This window comes from Arachis hypogaea, chromosome 7, assembly GCF_003086295.3.
Source record: "Arachis hypogaea cultivar Tifrunner chromosome 7, arahy.Tifrunner.gnm2.J5K5, whole genome shotgun sequence".
Classification (NCBI taxonomy): Eukaryota; Viridiplantae; Streptophyta; class Magnoliopsida; order Fabales; family Fabaceae; genus Arachis; species Arachis hypogaea.
In genome coordinates this window covers 35,937,003-35,949,595 of record NC_092042.1, presented here as the reverse complement: position 1 = coordinate 35,949,595, position 12,593 = coordinate 35,937,003, and the positions used below count along the sequence as shown (strand labels likewise).

At 33.0% G+C, this 12,593-nt stretch overlaps 1 protein-coding gene across 1 annotated transcript; it reads left to right on the top strand.

Moving 5' to 3' along the window:
• The first annotated feature begins 3,685 nt into the window (after positions 1–3,685).
• LOC112701376 (uncharacterized) lies at positions 3,686–6,868 on the top strand. The gene is made up of 3 exons (XM_025752142.1): positions 3,686–4,157; positions 4,256–5,473; positions 5,580–6,868. Exons 1-3 carry the CDS (start codon positions 3,686–3,688, stop codon positions 6,866–6,868), a joined length of 2,979 nt encoding a protein of 992 aa, XP_025607927.1.
• Positions 6,869–12,593: the final 5,725 nt, after the last annotated feature.

Genomic DNA, 12,593 nt, shown 5'->3' with positions numbered 1-12,593 from the left:
TTGTCACAGCTTTATTCTAATTCACACACACACACACACACACACACACACACACACACACACACACACACACACACACATATATATATATAGCCACTGTCACTATGATGCAGGTTTTCTCTAAGGTTCCCTTTATTCAAGACTCTTTTAACGAAAAGGATGAAGAGATATCTCTATAGTCTACAAAGACTGCTGAGAGTACCATCAACTCTCTTTGGCGTACTTACTGGTAATTTACACATATATATCATCAGATCACATGTTATATAAATTGTTGTATTATATTCTGTATTAATTATTGTCAGATGTGAATCAGTTACATTTATTACATTCAGGCAATAATACTTATTTACTCTAAATCATTTAATGTTTTGGTTTGGAAAGACTATACCATGCCTTCATGTTTCTTTTATTTGAGTTCATTTCCAACTACAACCAATTGATACACATTTTTTGTAAAAGCTGCAAATTTCTTCCTCAGTTTCTTTCTGTGAATTTATCTTTCATGTTTTCTTTCACATTATTATAAATAGTCATCCCCTGTAGAGTTACTTAGTATATTGTATTATGCACTGCTTGGGAAAATATCATCATAATCTGCATATTTTATTTGTTATCATTAGTTTCATTAGTCATGGTACTAGAAGACTATCGATTGACTCCCAAACTTGCAAGAGCCAGGCGAATGAGCATTTTAAGAAGCAAGAGGTTGAACCATACTTTGAATGTCAATGATGTTCTTAGATATAGTTGTAAGTTTGAAGTTATTTTTTCATCAACTATACATGTTCATGCCCATATTCACATTATTTAAGTAGTTTCTGATTTTCTTGATACATCTCCAAAAGATCATTCACCTCAAGTCGTGCTTCCTCTCAAGAGAACTTCTTCAGCTGTTTCAAATGACAGTATTAGTCGCTTCATATCAACTGAGAAAGGTCATTCAAGTTGTACAGATAATAATAAAATTTGGTTACATTTTATAATACATGTGTCTCTTTAGAAGAAAAGCATGTTGCTTAAAATGATCATGTTAATCAGTTGTAAAATATCTTTTAATTATATTAATTTACTTTTACAAATGTATTGTTAATTCCTTTTACTATGTGTATATAGGTCACCAAATGTTTAAAGTGAATTTTCATGATCCTGTGAATTTGAGTTCTAATATCTCCAACAGCCGAGATAAGAAAAAAGTTACATTAAAGGGAACATGTTCCTCAACAAAAGCTATCGTTAATCCCTCTGATAATATGCTGTCTGCTAAAGCAACATTCGTTGATCCTACCAGCATCAGAACTCCTTTGTTAGATGTTACAAATGGTTTGTACTTCTCATAATATAAAAGAGTAATTAATAATTTTTTGATTAACCATTCTGTTTTTCTTTGAGGTTTTTTTTATCATTCTTTTGGTTAATAAGGATTTTTTTTTTAATTTTGTTACAGTAGGTTGGAATAATAGCAGCAGATATAAATCATGTACCCTTAGTAACACTAATGCAAATTTACAAAAGGATAAAAGTCATAAACCCACCTACGTTGATGGTGCTGATTATCTGTTTTGCAACAATAAAATAATAACCTCTTCAAGCATGAATAATAATTTGGAGAGGTGTGAATTTATAATTTTTTTATATGTTAATTTTTTTTATGTTGTTATCACTCTAACCAATAATTAGCTTAATGAAAATTCATTGTAGTTATTTGTTTGAGTTTTTTATGTCTTTTTTCAGTTGTATTATACATAATCACAAGAGATTCACCAAGCAAACAGATGCAATTATCAGAGAAGTATGCAGAAGTAACAACGAGCTATTTACATCTTCTGTTCATGACCATGGACAGTCTTCTAAAAATGCAAATAATGTAATTTATGATTCCAATGTATCAGATTTATATCATCATGAAGGTATTCCAACTTTTACTTGACTAATTTAGTAATTGTTCAAATTTCACTTTAGGAAGGTTTGGATTGATTTTTGAAAAAAGTACTTTTTTTTTACCTTTTTAAAAAAAATTGTTAAATAGATAGAAGTTATTGCACATTTGAATAATTTTTAAAAAGAATTATAAGTATTAGAAATGTCTTTTGCTTAAGTTTTTTTTAAAGCAATATATTGTTAATTTTAGGAAAAGTAAATAATTTGTTTTTTTAGATAATAGTAATTTTTTAAAAAGATTTATCTAAATAGATTTAAAATTATATGAAAGTAATTCATTTTTAACAAAAAAAATATTTTTTATAATTCCAAAAGCCCATCCAAACCCAACAATTTATTTAGCAACAGCATTACAAATGACTATTCTATTTCAATTTTTTTACAGTTGTTGATGTATTCGATGACATTAATTTAGAAAGTGATTACTCTATTGATTTTCAAGACGACAATGTCATTGGTAAAATTTAAATTCATCAATATTTATAACATTATTAAGTTATATTTTAATGGAGTAATATTTATGACTAGAGCATAACAAGATATATTATTTTTTTAATATTTTATTTAGATGAAAGTGCGACTGCATATGAGATTGACAGCTTAGTTATTGATGAAGAAGGTATGTTTTCATTAGATTGAAAATTCGTTACACAATATAGATATATTAAATGATTCAAAATATAATTTACATTGTATTAGCTAATGAAATTAAAATTTTATTTTAAAGCTTTTTGGGATGCGGGTGATCCTTCTCATATATGTATATATTGCAAAGCTTTGATGTGGGATCATGAGAGACTTTCAAAGAGTATCAATAGTGTCACTCCTCATTTTGGTTTGTGCTGTATGGATGGCAAAGTTGAGTTGCCCCTAATGAAACAGGCCCCAGATAATCTAAAAGCATTGTATTTTTTGGACGATGAAATGGGCCGATACTTTCGAAAAAATATAAGGGCATTTAATGCAATGTTTTCATTCACATCAATGGCTGGCAAGATTAACCATAAAATTAACAATGGTTCCGGTCCGCCGTCATTTATTTTGAGTGGCCAGAACTATCACTCAATCGGAAGTCTTATTCCACAAGCAAATGAAAAACCAAGATTTGCACAGCTCTACATTTATGATACGGACAACGAGATTCATAATAGAATTAGTGCAGTTCTGTAAGTTTTTTTTTGTATACACAAAGCATACTCTTTATAATATCAACTTTATTCACTTACTCATTTAAGGTCCATCAATATGTTGTGTTTGTCATATTTTCTTTTCTCTTTTTTTTTTCAGCCCAGTAAGTTCGGTGGGTAATCTTGAACATGATATAGTTTGTATGCTGAAAAATATGCTAGATGACCATAATCCTTTGCCACAGTCGTTCCGTTATGCTCGGGATAGATTCACCGAGTCACATTCTCTTGATATGAAGTTAAAACTGATTAGGCGTAGGGAAAAAGATGGTCGGCGATACAACTTGCCTACTGCATCAGAAGTTGCAGCATTGGTAGTTGGTGACATTGATGATTCTTTATTGGACAGAGATATCATATTGGAAACCAAATCAAAACAACTAAAGAAGATTGATGTTATCCATCCATTGTATTTGGCTTTGCAGTATCCTCTTATTTTTCCATATGGTGAGGATGGATATAGAACAGGCATCTTAGCAGCTTCTCGATACAATGTTGACAGTTCAAAGAAGAGGAATACAATAAGCATGAGAGAATTCTTTGCATTTCAACTGTAAATGAGGTCATCTGAGTCACCAATTCTGCTTAACTCCCGTAGGTTGTTCCAACAGTTCTTGGTTGATGCATATACTATGGTAGAGTCTGAGCATTTTAGTTTTCTTCGTTTCAACCAACCAAAGTTGAGGGTTGAAAAGTACAAGTTATTGCATGAGTCTTTAGTTAGAGGTGAAGCAGATGTTGTTTCAAGTGGTCAAAGGATAATTCTCCCAAGCACTTTTACGGGTGGACCTAGATACATGTTTAATAATTGCAAGGATGCATTTTCTCTTTGCAAGCATTTTGGTTATCCAAGATTTTTTGTCACCATCACATGCAATCCTGAATGGGATGAGATAAAGCGCTTATTAATTGGTACTGGACTTAAAGCAGAAGATCGTCCTGATATTACATCAAGAGTCTTTAAGATTAAGCTAAACAACTTAATCAGAGATTTTAAGTATGGTGATATTTTTGGAAAGATTTCTGGATGTAAGTCTTCTTTTTTTAAAAAAATGTGAAGTTTTACTGCAAATTTTTTAATTTACATTTCATTATAGTAACTTTTGCTGTTTTGGTTTTATTTTCAGATGTATGCACTATTGAATTTCAGAAGAGGGGACTTCCTCATGCTCATATTTTGTTGTTCATGCATCCTCTTTCAAAACCTAGGTCTCCTGATGATATATATAACTTAATATCGGCACAAATACCCGATAAACGTCGAAGGCCTAAGTTATATGCTGCTGTTGAGAAATTCATGGTTCATGGTCCATGTGGCAAGTATAACAAGAATAGTCCTTGCATGGTAAATGGTTTGTGCTCCAAATATTTTCCCAAACAATTTAGACAACGTACTGTTGTTGATGAAGCTGGGTTCCCAAAGTATTGTAGGCCAAAAAATGGTCGCACCATAATAAAAAAGGGTGCAACTCTTGATAACTCTTTTATTGTCCCGTACAACCCAACTTTGTTATTAAGGTATGGTTGTCACATTAATGTTGAGCATACTTGCCAAACTTCTGCCATCAAATATTTATTCAAGTATGTTCACAAAGGAAATGATCGTGTTACTGCTTCATTCTACCAGACATCAGTTAATGGTAATGCTCCTCCTATTGTGGATGAGATTAACAACTATTATGATTGTAGATACATTTCTGCATGTGAAGCTGCTTGGAGATTATATGGTTATGATATTCAAGTTAAGGAGCCTGCTATTATCAGACTTCCATTTCACCTACCAGATGAGAATCCTGTTAGTTTCAAGGAATACGAGGGTATTCAGGATGTCCTTAGTCGTGTTGATGCAAAGTTCACTAAATTACAAGCATGGTTTGTTGTGAATAAATATTTTCCATTGGCTAGGTCATTGACCTATTGTGAGTTTTCACAGAAATTTGTATGGAAGGACGATATTTCAATGTGGATTCCAAGGAAACAAGGTTATTCTATTGGTAGGTTGACACATGTTCCTAGAGGTAATGGCGAGGATTATTATCTTAGACTTCTTCTCAACATTCAGAAAGGTTGCACCAGTTTTGAGGAAATACGCACTGTTGATGGTGTTACACACAACACTTTCAAAGAAGCATGCTATGCACTAGGTCTCTTGCAAGACAACAAAGAATTTATTGATGCTATTCTTGAAGCAAGTACTTGGGCTTCAGCCAACTATGTTCGTGACCTTTTTGTCATGCTTCTGATATCAAACAACATAGCATGTCCAGATTTTGTCTTAGAAAGATGCTACAAAGAATTATCTGAGGATATTTTATTTGAGCAAAGAAGAATTCATCATGTTAAAGGTATTTAGTTAAAAATTGTACAATTTATGGTTTTAAATTATTTATTGATATGTTATTATCTTGAAGTTGCTACATGTATTAATATAAAAATTATATTTTTGTATAGATCTTCATTTGTCTGACGAGCATATCATGAACTTGACCCTTGCAAAAATTGAAGACAAAATGCAAGCTAATGGAAGGTCTCTTAAAGAGTTTCCAGCGATGCCCTACCCATCATTAGATCTTTTTCATGGTTTAGAAGATCGCTTATTGTTGGACGAGGTTAATTTTGATCGTTTTTTGCTTAAGCAGCAATATATGCAATCTCTAAAGACCATGACAGATGAGCAACGATCTGCATTTGACACCATTGTTGATTCCGTAAACAATGATCGCGGCGGATTTTTCTTTTTATATGGTTATGGTGGTACTGGCAAGACGTTCATCTGGAATACTCTTTCTGCTTATCTTAGATGTGGTGGGAACATTGTTCTTAATGTTGCTTCAAGTGGCATTGCTTCTTTACTACTTCCTAATGGTCGTACTGCTCACTCAAGATTTAAAATACCGTTAAGCATCAATGAGGACTCTATATGCAACATAAAGCCGGGAACACCTCTTTGTAAACTTATTTGTAAAGCAAAGCTTATTATATGGGATGAGGCACCAATGTTAAGTAAGTATTGTTACGAAGCTCTTGACAAGTCTCTAAAAGACATTCTTTGCTTTCAGCCATCGTTTAATCCAAACCTTCCATTTGGTGGCAAAGTTGTTGTACTTGGCGGAGACTTCAGGCAAATTCTTCCAGTAATACCTATGGGTTCACGGCAAGATATTGTGCAAGCATGCATTAGTTCATCTTATCTATGGGATTTTTGCACAGTCTTAAAGCTTTCAAAGAATATGAGGCTTACTGTTGGTGGTATGGTTGAAGTTGATAATGATATCAAAGCTTTTGCAGATTGGTTAATTCAAATTGGGAATGGATTGGCAGGTGATTCAACAGATGGTGAGTTAGAAGTAGTCATCCCTAAAGACATACTTATTGATGATACTGATGATGGGTTTCAGAATTTGGTTACATTTGTCTACACAGGGTTATTGATGAACTTGGATAACATTAATTATTTCAAGGAGCGCACGATTCTGGCACCCACTCTTGAAGTTGTCCATGAGGTCAATAACACAATTATGGAATTTATTAATAGTGATGAAAAAGTTTATCTTAGTTCAGACTCATTATGTGCTGAAAAGGGCAACATGGAATACGAGTTGGATGCTATTACAACTGATGTTCTAAATTCGATAAATTGCTCAGGTTTGCCCAACCATCAGTTGAAACTCAAAATTGGTGTACCTGTGATGCTTCTAAGGAATATAGACCAAAGCAATGGACTTTGCAATGGTACTTGATTACAGGTTCGTAGACTTGGAAATCATGTAATTGAATGCAACATCTTGACGGGAGACAAGTGTGGTGAAGTAGTTCTCATTCCATGCATGAATATGGCTCCGAATAATGAAACTCTACCTTTCAGGTTTCAACGTAGACAATTTCCTTTGGTAGTCTCTTTTGCAATGACCATAAATAAATCTCAAGGTCAAACTTTGAGCAAAGTTGGTTTATACTTACCTAGACCTGTTTTTACACACGGACAATTATATGTTGCGTTGTCTAGGGTGAAGTCTAGAGAGGGTTTGAGAGTTTTGATAAAGAATAATGGATCACTAAGTGATGATTCTACCTTAAATGTTGTGTATAAGAAAAATTTTCAGAATCTCTAACGATGTGCTTTAAAGTTTTTATGCTTTTGTACAATTCGGATGTTATTGCATATTTTTTTGCGACTTTTCTTTCTTTTTTTAGGTTGTAGGAATTTTTTTTATAGTCAGTAACTACATAGATATTTTATTTTTGAGTGTTCGCTTGCATTATGTTATTTTTTTAATAATTTTTATTAGAGTTAATTTAATGTTTATTGCCAATTTCAAGTGGAGATTATGGTTTGTTTAATTTGTCGTCTATGTGTTGAGTGTGCAATTATATATAGCACATATTGAAAAAAAATTCAGCAAAATCCTATGCGTTTTTGTGATTAAAATTTGTTCTATAATGTAATAAATTAAAGCAGTGATTTAGTTCATCATTTCCCATGCTTAGCACGGGTCATGCACTAGTAAAAGAGAAAGCACACGTTTAACACTAAGTACTTCTTTACGAGACAAATGGTCAAACATATGGTGCGTGTGTTAAGAGTATTACCTCTTTTTCATTGCACATGGGGATCTAAACGAACACCATGAAGAAGTAATCTCTCTCCAGATTCAAGATCCAGGGGTACATTTATAGGGATGGATTTGATTCTCTTAAATCAGACTCAGAAACAATTCAAGCAGAAGAGAAGTTGATCCAAACTCTGAACGATAAAAACAAAAGTGAGTGATCTCCTATCGTCTCACACCATTAAAAACACTATTGATGGCCAATTGATGGTTACAAAATACCAAAATTGCTGTCCCCAGCATTCCTCAAAGAATAATATATGCATTGGCGAAAAACTGAAGAAATGGAGCAAGGTCTCCACATGAACTAAAACCCACTGGGAATAAACTCAACCGAAGAAATCCTTCAACCCAAAAGAAGTTGCCCAAAGCAAATAACATTTCAACTGAAGACTTGGAGAGCCCAAATACTACCCTTTCAAATATGCAGCAATTTCAAAACGCAACAGTGCCACCGAAAGCCATAGAAAAACCTTGATGCAAGAGTAGAATCTGCTCTTCACCATTGGGTTCTCGTTATCCCTGTCACCGGTGTCTGCGTCCTCGTCTATTCTTCTAGAGGCCACATGCCGCTTTACAACAAAGGCCAGACCGTACAATGTGAAGGCTACATAGGCTAAACAACTGCCTGCTTTGTTTGGTTTAAGGAGTAGAAGAATCCAAGTGAGTTGCTTTGCATTTTTAGCTCTTCTTTTTCCCCTTACGCAACTTGAATGGTCACCACCACCAATGAGCAACAAAAATGGGTAATAATTAGTTATGGATACTAAGAAGTAGAAGACAAAAAAGAAGAAGCTTTAGGATTTATAAATGGTGACATGAACTAAATTTGAGAATTATGCACTACTAGCGATGTCAACTAGCTATTATAATTGACAGCGTGGCAGTGGCTATGCCACATTAACAAAGACCATGCCTCTCCATACTGTAAAAAGTTTTGCTCATGTGATACTCTATGAAATGACTTTGTTTTCAGCTAAACAAGAATTTTTCTGAAAGTTCAGCGAAGCAGGAATCTACTGCACCATCAAGCACCTCTTCACGTCATCGGTTACTAAGCCAGTGAAAAACTACATTTTTTAGCTATTTTGGCTAAAAATTTCAAACATTCGAGTACATAGTTAGACTTCGTTTAACGAGCTGATTTCGATATGCAGAAATATAAAAAATAATATTTTATTATAATTATATTTTATTATATTAACATTATATTATTATTTTGTTATACTAATATTTTATTATGATGATATTTTATGATAATATTATTTTAATCGAATTCAAAATCTATTGATATAACCTAATGCCAGCACTCTCCAATAAATTTAGTTATGTTAATGCTTTATCATAAATCTTTTAATTTTAAGATAATTAAATTATTAGTATCATTTATAATAATAGCTCATATATTTATTTTAACAAGTTAAATATTTTCATTAAGCAACTAGGTGACTAAGCACCTAATTGCCACGGCTTCACTAAGGAAGCATCCAGTACCCTCTTTCTTCTTCCTTCAGCCTTGTTTCTTAAAGAAAAAGTTAGAGAAAACTTCCATGAACACTAGAGCTTCCAAGTTTAGTTTCTTCTTCCCTAAAACTCCAATCAATAATTTAAACCGATTAAAGTGTTCTCCTCTTCCTCCTTTGTATATCCATACCAAATTTCACAAGACAAGGTGAGGTATGATGGTTGATCTTCCTCCTTGAATGGTTCGGCCATGGCTAACCATGGTTAAACTTGATATTTTTTATATTTTTTCATAGGATCTCTTGTCTTGTGGACCAATAAACCTCCATTTTCAGTTCAAGGAATGTGAGGAAATCCTTTCAAAACCTATGATGAAGGTTCGGCCTTCATGTGTTCCTTGAGTTAAAAGTTATTTTTGATTGAAAACTAAGTAAAAAAGTGAGCTAGAAACCACTTAAATAAACCGGTTTTTGGAGTTGATTCAAGAGGTAAGAATTTGATAAATTAATTATGAATTAATTGTGTTATTGATATTTGATTGTTAAATTATTGTTTGGTATTTGAAATTGAGTATTTGTATGATGATTTAATCATATTTTCTTGTTGGAAACAAGCTTAGAAATCAATGGACTCAAAGTTTCATGGATATTGGAAAACCGTGATTTCATGGGGCTGATTCCAAGCTTCTTTAGTGTGATTTTGATGAAAGTTTGATGGCTGGATGTTGTGTTAAAAAAATGATAAAAATCGATTACCAAAAAATTTGAAAAATTTGTTGAAATCAATATTAAAATGATGATAAAACATTGTTCATGACTTTGGTTCCATGCATGCAAAGATGGCATGGTGATGAATCATTAAGGATACAATGGTAAATAATTAAAAGATTAAGTATAAAAGAGTAATTTCAAAATTTAGAGATTTTGGGTATTAAGTAAAAAGATCAAGGGCAAAATAGGAATTTTATGAAAAAATATAGGAATATTTTGATTATTATGAAAGATGGTAGGAGTATTTTGGTAATTATATAAAAATATTGGGACAAAAATATAAATATGAAAAAGTTTGGAGGTTAACCTATAAATAGATAAAAGTTTGGGGGTCACATTGTAATTTCTAAAAGTTTAGGGATAAAATAGTATTAAATGAATTTTAATAATATAATAATAGAGAGGCAAAATAGTAATTTCACATAAGCACCAGGGATAAAATAATAATTTTTTAAAAGTCTTAGAAAGACAATTTTAAAGTCTAGAATCTCATAATTCTTTTCATAAAACACCTAAGAAAAGGTATGAGGAGAATACTATGATTGATTAAGATATTAAAAAAGATCAAAGAAAGAATAATTGTCTTATAAAAACAGAAAATAAAAAACAGAAAACAAGAAAATAAAAGATTGCATGAGAAAAAGAATGGAGAATTGAAGACAGAAAACTGATGATTAGATACAGTGAAAAACATGGAAAATAGTAAAAGAGAATTAGAAGATTAAATGTTGGCTTGGTAAGGACTAGGGTTCCATTCCACTTGCTCAGTGCACGGAATATAAAATGTTAAAAAGGCAGAAAAAATCCACAAACTGTTTAATCATTAAATGCCACAAACTGTTGTGTATTGATATCAGGGATGCGCACAAACATGAGGATGACTATTTTTCCTTGTGCGTATATTATAGCGTCAACCTCTGTGACAATTGCCAGTGGTCACGAACTGGTGGTATTTTTAAAACACCAATACGTATGCACGAACAAACACAATGAAAAACCATATCTGAGAATGGTTCTTAGGCAATGTTAGGTTACAGGGTGTAAATGACACATGAACTCATGGCCTGTATAAAACAGATATACATTATACTTGTTTGTAACATATTTCCTGTCATCTTGTGTTGTGCTTGAATTTTCTACTGTGTGCTATGTGGCTTGTTTGCATTGTGATTGTGTGACTTATCTGTAGTTGTCTACTGTTACTGTTTGACTATTGCGAGATTGACCTAAAGTTAACAATGGAAGTAAAATTGTAAGTAATAATGTAAAAAAGGAACAAGACTAAATTGCTTGCGAAGGAAAAATATTAAGATTCTATAATCTAGGATTGAAAAGATTCCGCATACGATGAGTTAAACGTTTCCTCCATTAATACCCTGCTGGGAACCATAGGGTCTCACCCCCTTTCTTCATTGTTCTTAAAGGCGGAGTGAACGCTAATGCTCATTGAAGAAGTGATGGCGCTAACCTTTTGCTACATCCTAGATTTGAAGCATATATGTATAGTTCGAGATGCCTAATGTGATGCAGAGTTATGGAGATTAGAGTGTTGTCAATTTTTTCCTCTCTGTTGGTATTTTTATCGGGGCTAAGTCTTAGTTAGCCTGGGTTCCAAACTAGGGACTTTTTGGATGGGCCAGGACTCAAGTAGTCGCTTGATTACAAGAGTATATTTTATTATGTAATATAATATATTAAAGTATGTTTTATTATGTAATATGCTATATGTAGTGGATATTCTATTAGTCTTATTTATATCTTTGTTGTTGATTAATTCGTGTATGGCTTGTTAATTAATAAATGTTTTCAAAAAAATTTTACTCTGAAATTATGCTTTTGATTTCTAATGACGAATCAGACTCATATATTATATAATAAAGAGTTAGAGTTATAAGGACATAGGTAGTAACACATTGCTTTTAGTACGCTCATGAGATATGAGGTGCTAGAAGTTTGGTCATTACACTCTACATTGGAATGTTCCTAGAGCAACTCTTCTTCCAATCACTGCCATGATTTCTTAGCACACAACCAAATCCTACTACCTAAGCTTCCTCGAATATATTAGAATCACAATTTACCTGAGAAGGTTTTCATATCACATTATAGACTCAAGAAAGCTGTCGAGGACAAGAGAGGCCTTGTTCAGACTCGTTCTTCCATCTCTGAGTCAAAACCACCACCTTGTTTTGCGTCCACTCATCATTTGGGTTGAATACTTCCTGATTACTATGCCTTCAAATCCACCAAAATTCAGGTAAGAGATGATTTTTTTTCCAGAATAGCAGCCCTTACCCGTGAAAATATATTCTCTTCGAATTTCTCTCAAATCTCTTGCACCTTTCAGCACTGCAGTAAATAGTGCACCACGATTTCTACCTCTTCACCACACCGAGGATACATGTGTGATTCTAATAGACCACGACAGTGACAAAAAATCTCTGTCGATAAAGCATCATGAATGACTGACCAAGTCAGCAACTTAGATTTCTCTAAACTATTCACTCACCACAACCACTTCTAGTTCCGCACCTCATCCTAGTGAACCCTTCTTCTCAGCAGCCACAAATACCCATCTCTGGTTGAATAAGCTTTGCTGGAGCTTTTCTTCTAGACCCATT

Excerpts from the sequence above, each read along its gene's own strand:
- LOC112701376 (XM_025752142.1), top strand. The coding sequence starts at position 3,686 with ATGAGGTCATCTGAGTCACCAATTCTGCTTAACTCCCGTAGGTTGTTC. Across the intron at positions 4,158-4,255 it reads TTTTGGAAAGATTTCTGGAT|ATGTATGCACTATTGAATTT; the intron begins GTAAGTCTTCTT and ends TTTTATTTTCAG. Across the intron at positions 5,474-5,579 it reads AAGAATTCATCATGTTAAAG|ATCTTCATTTGTCTGACGAG; the intron begins GTATTTAGTTAA and ends ATTTTTGTATAG.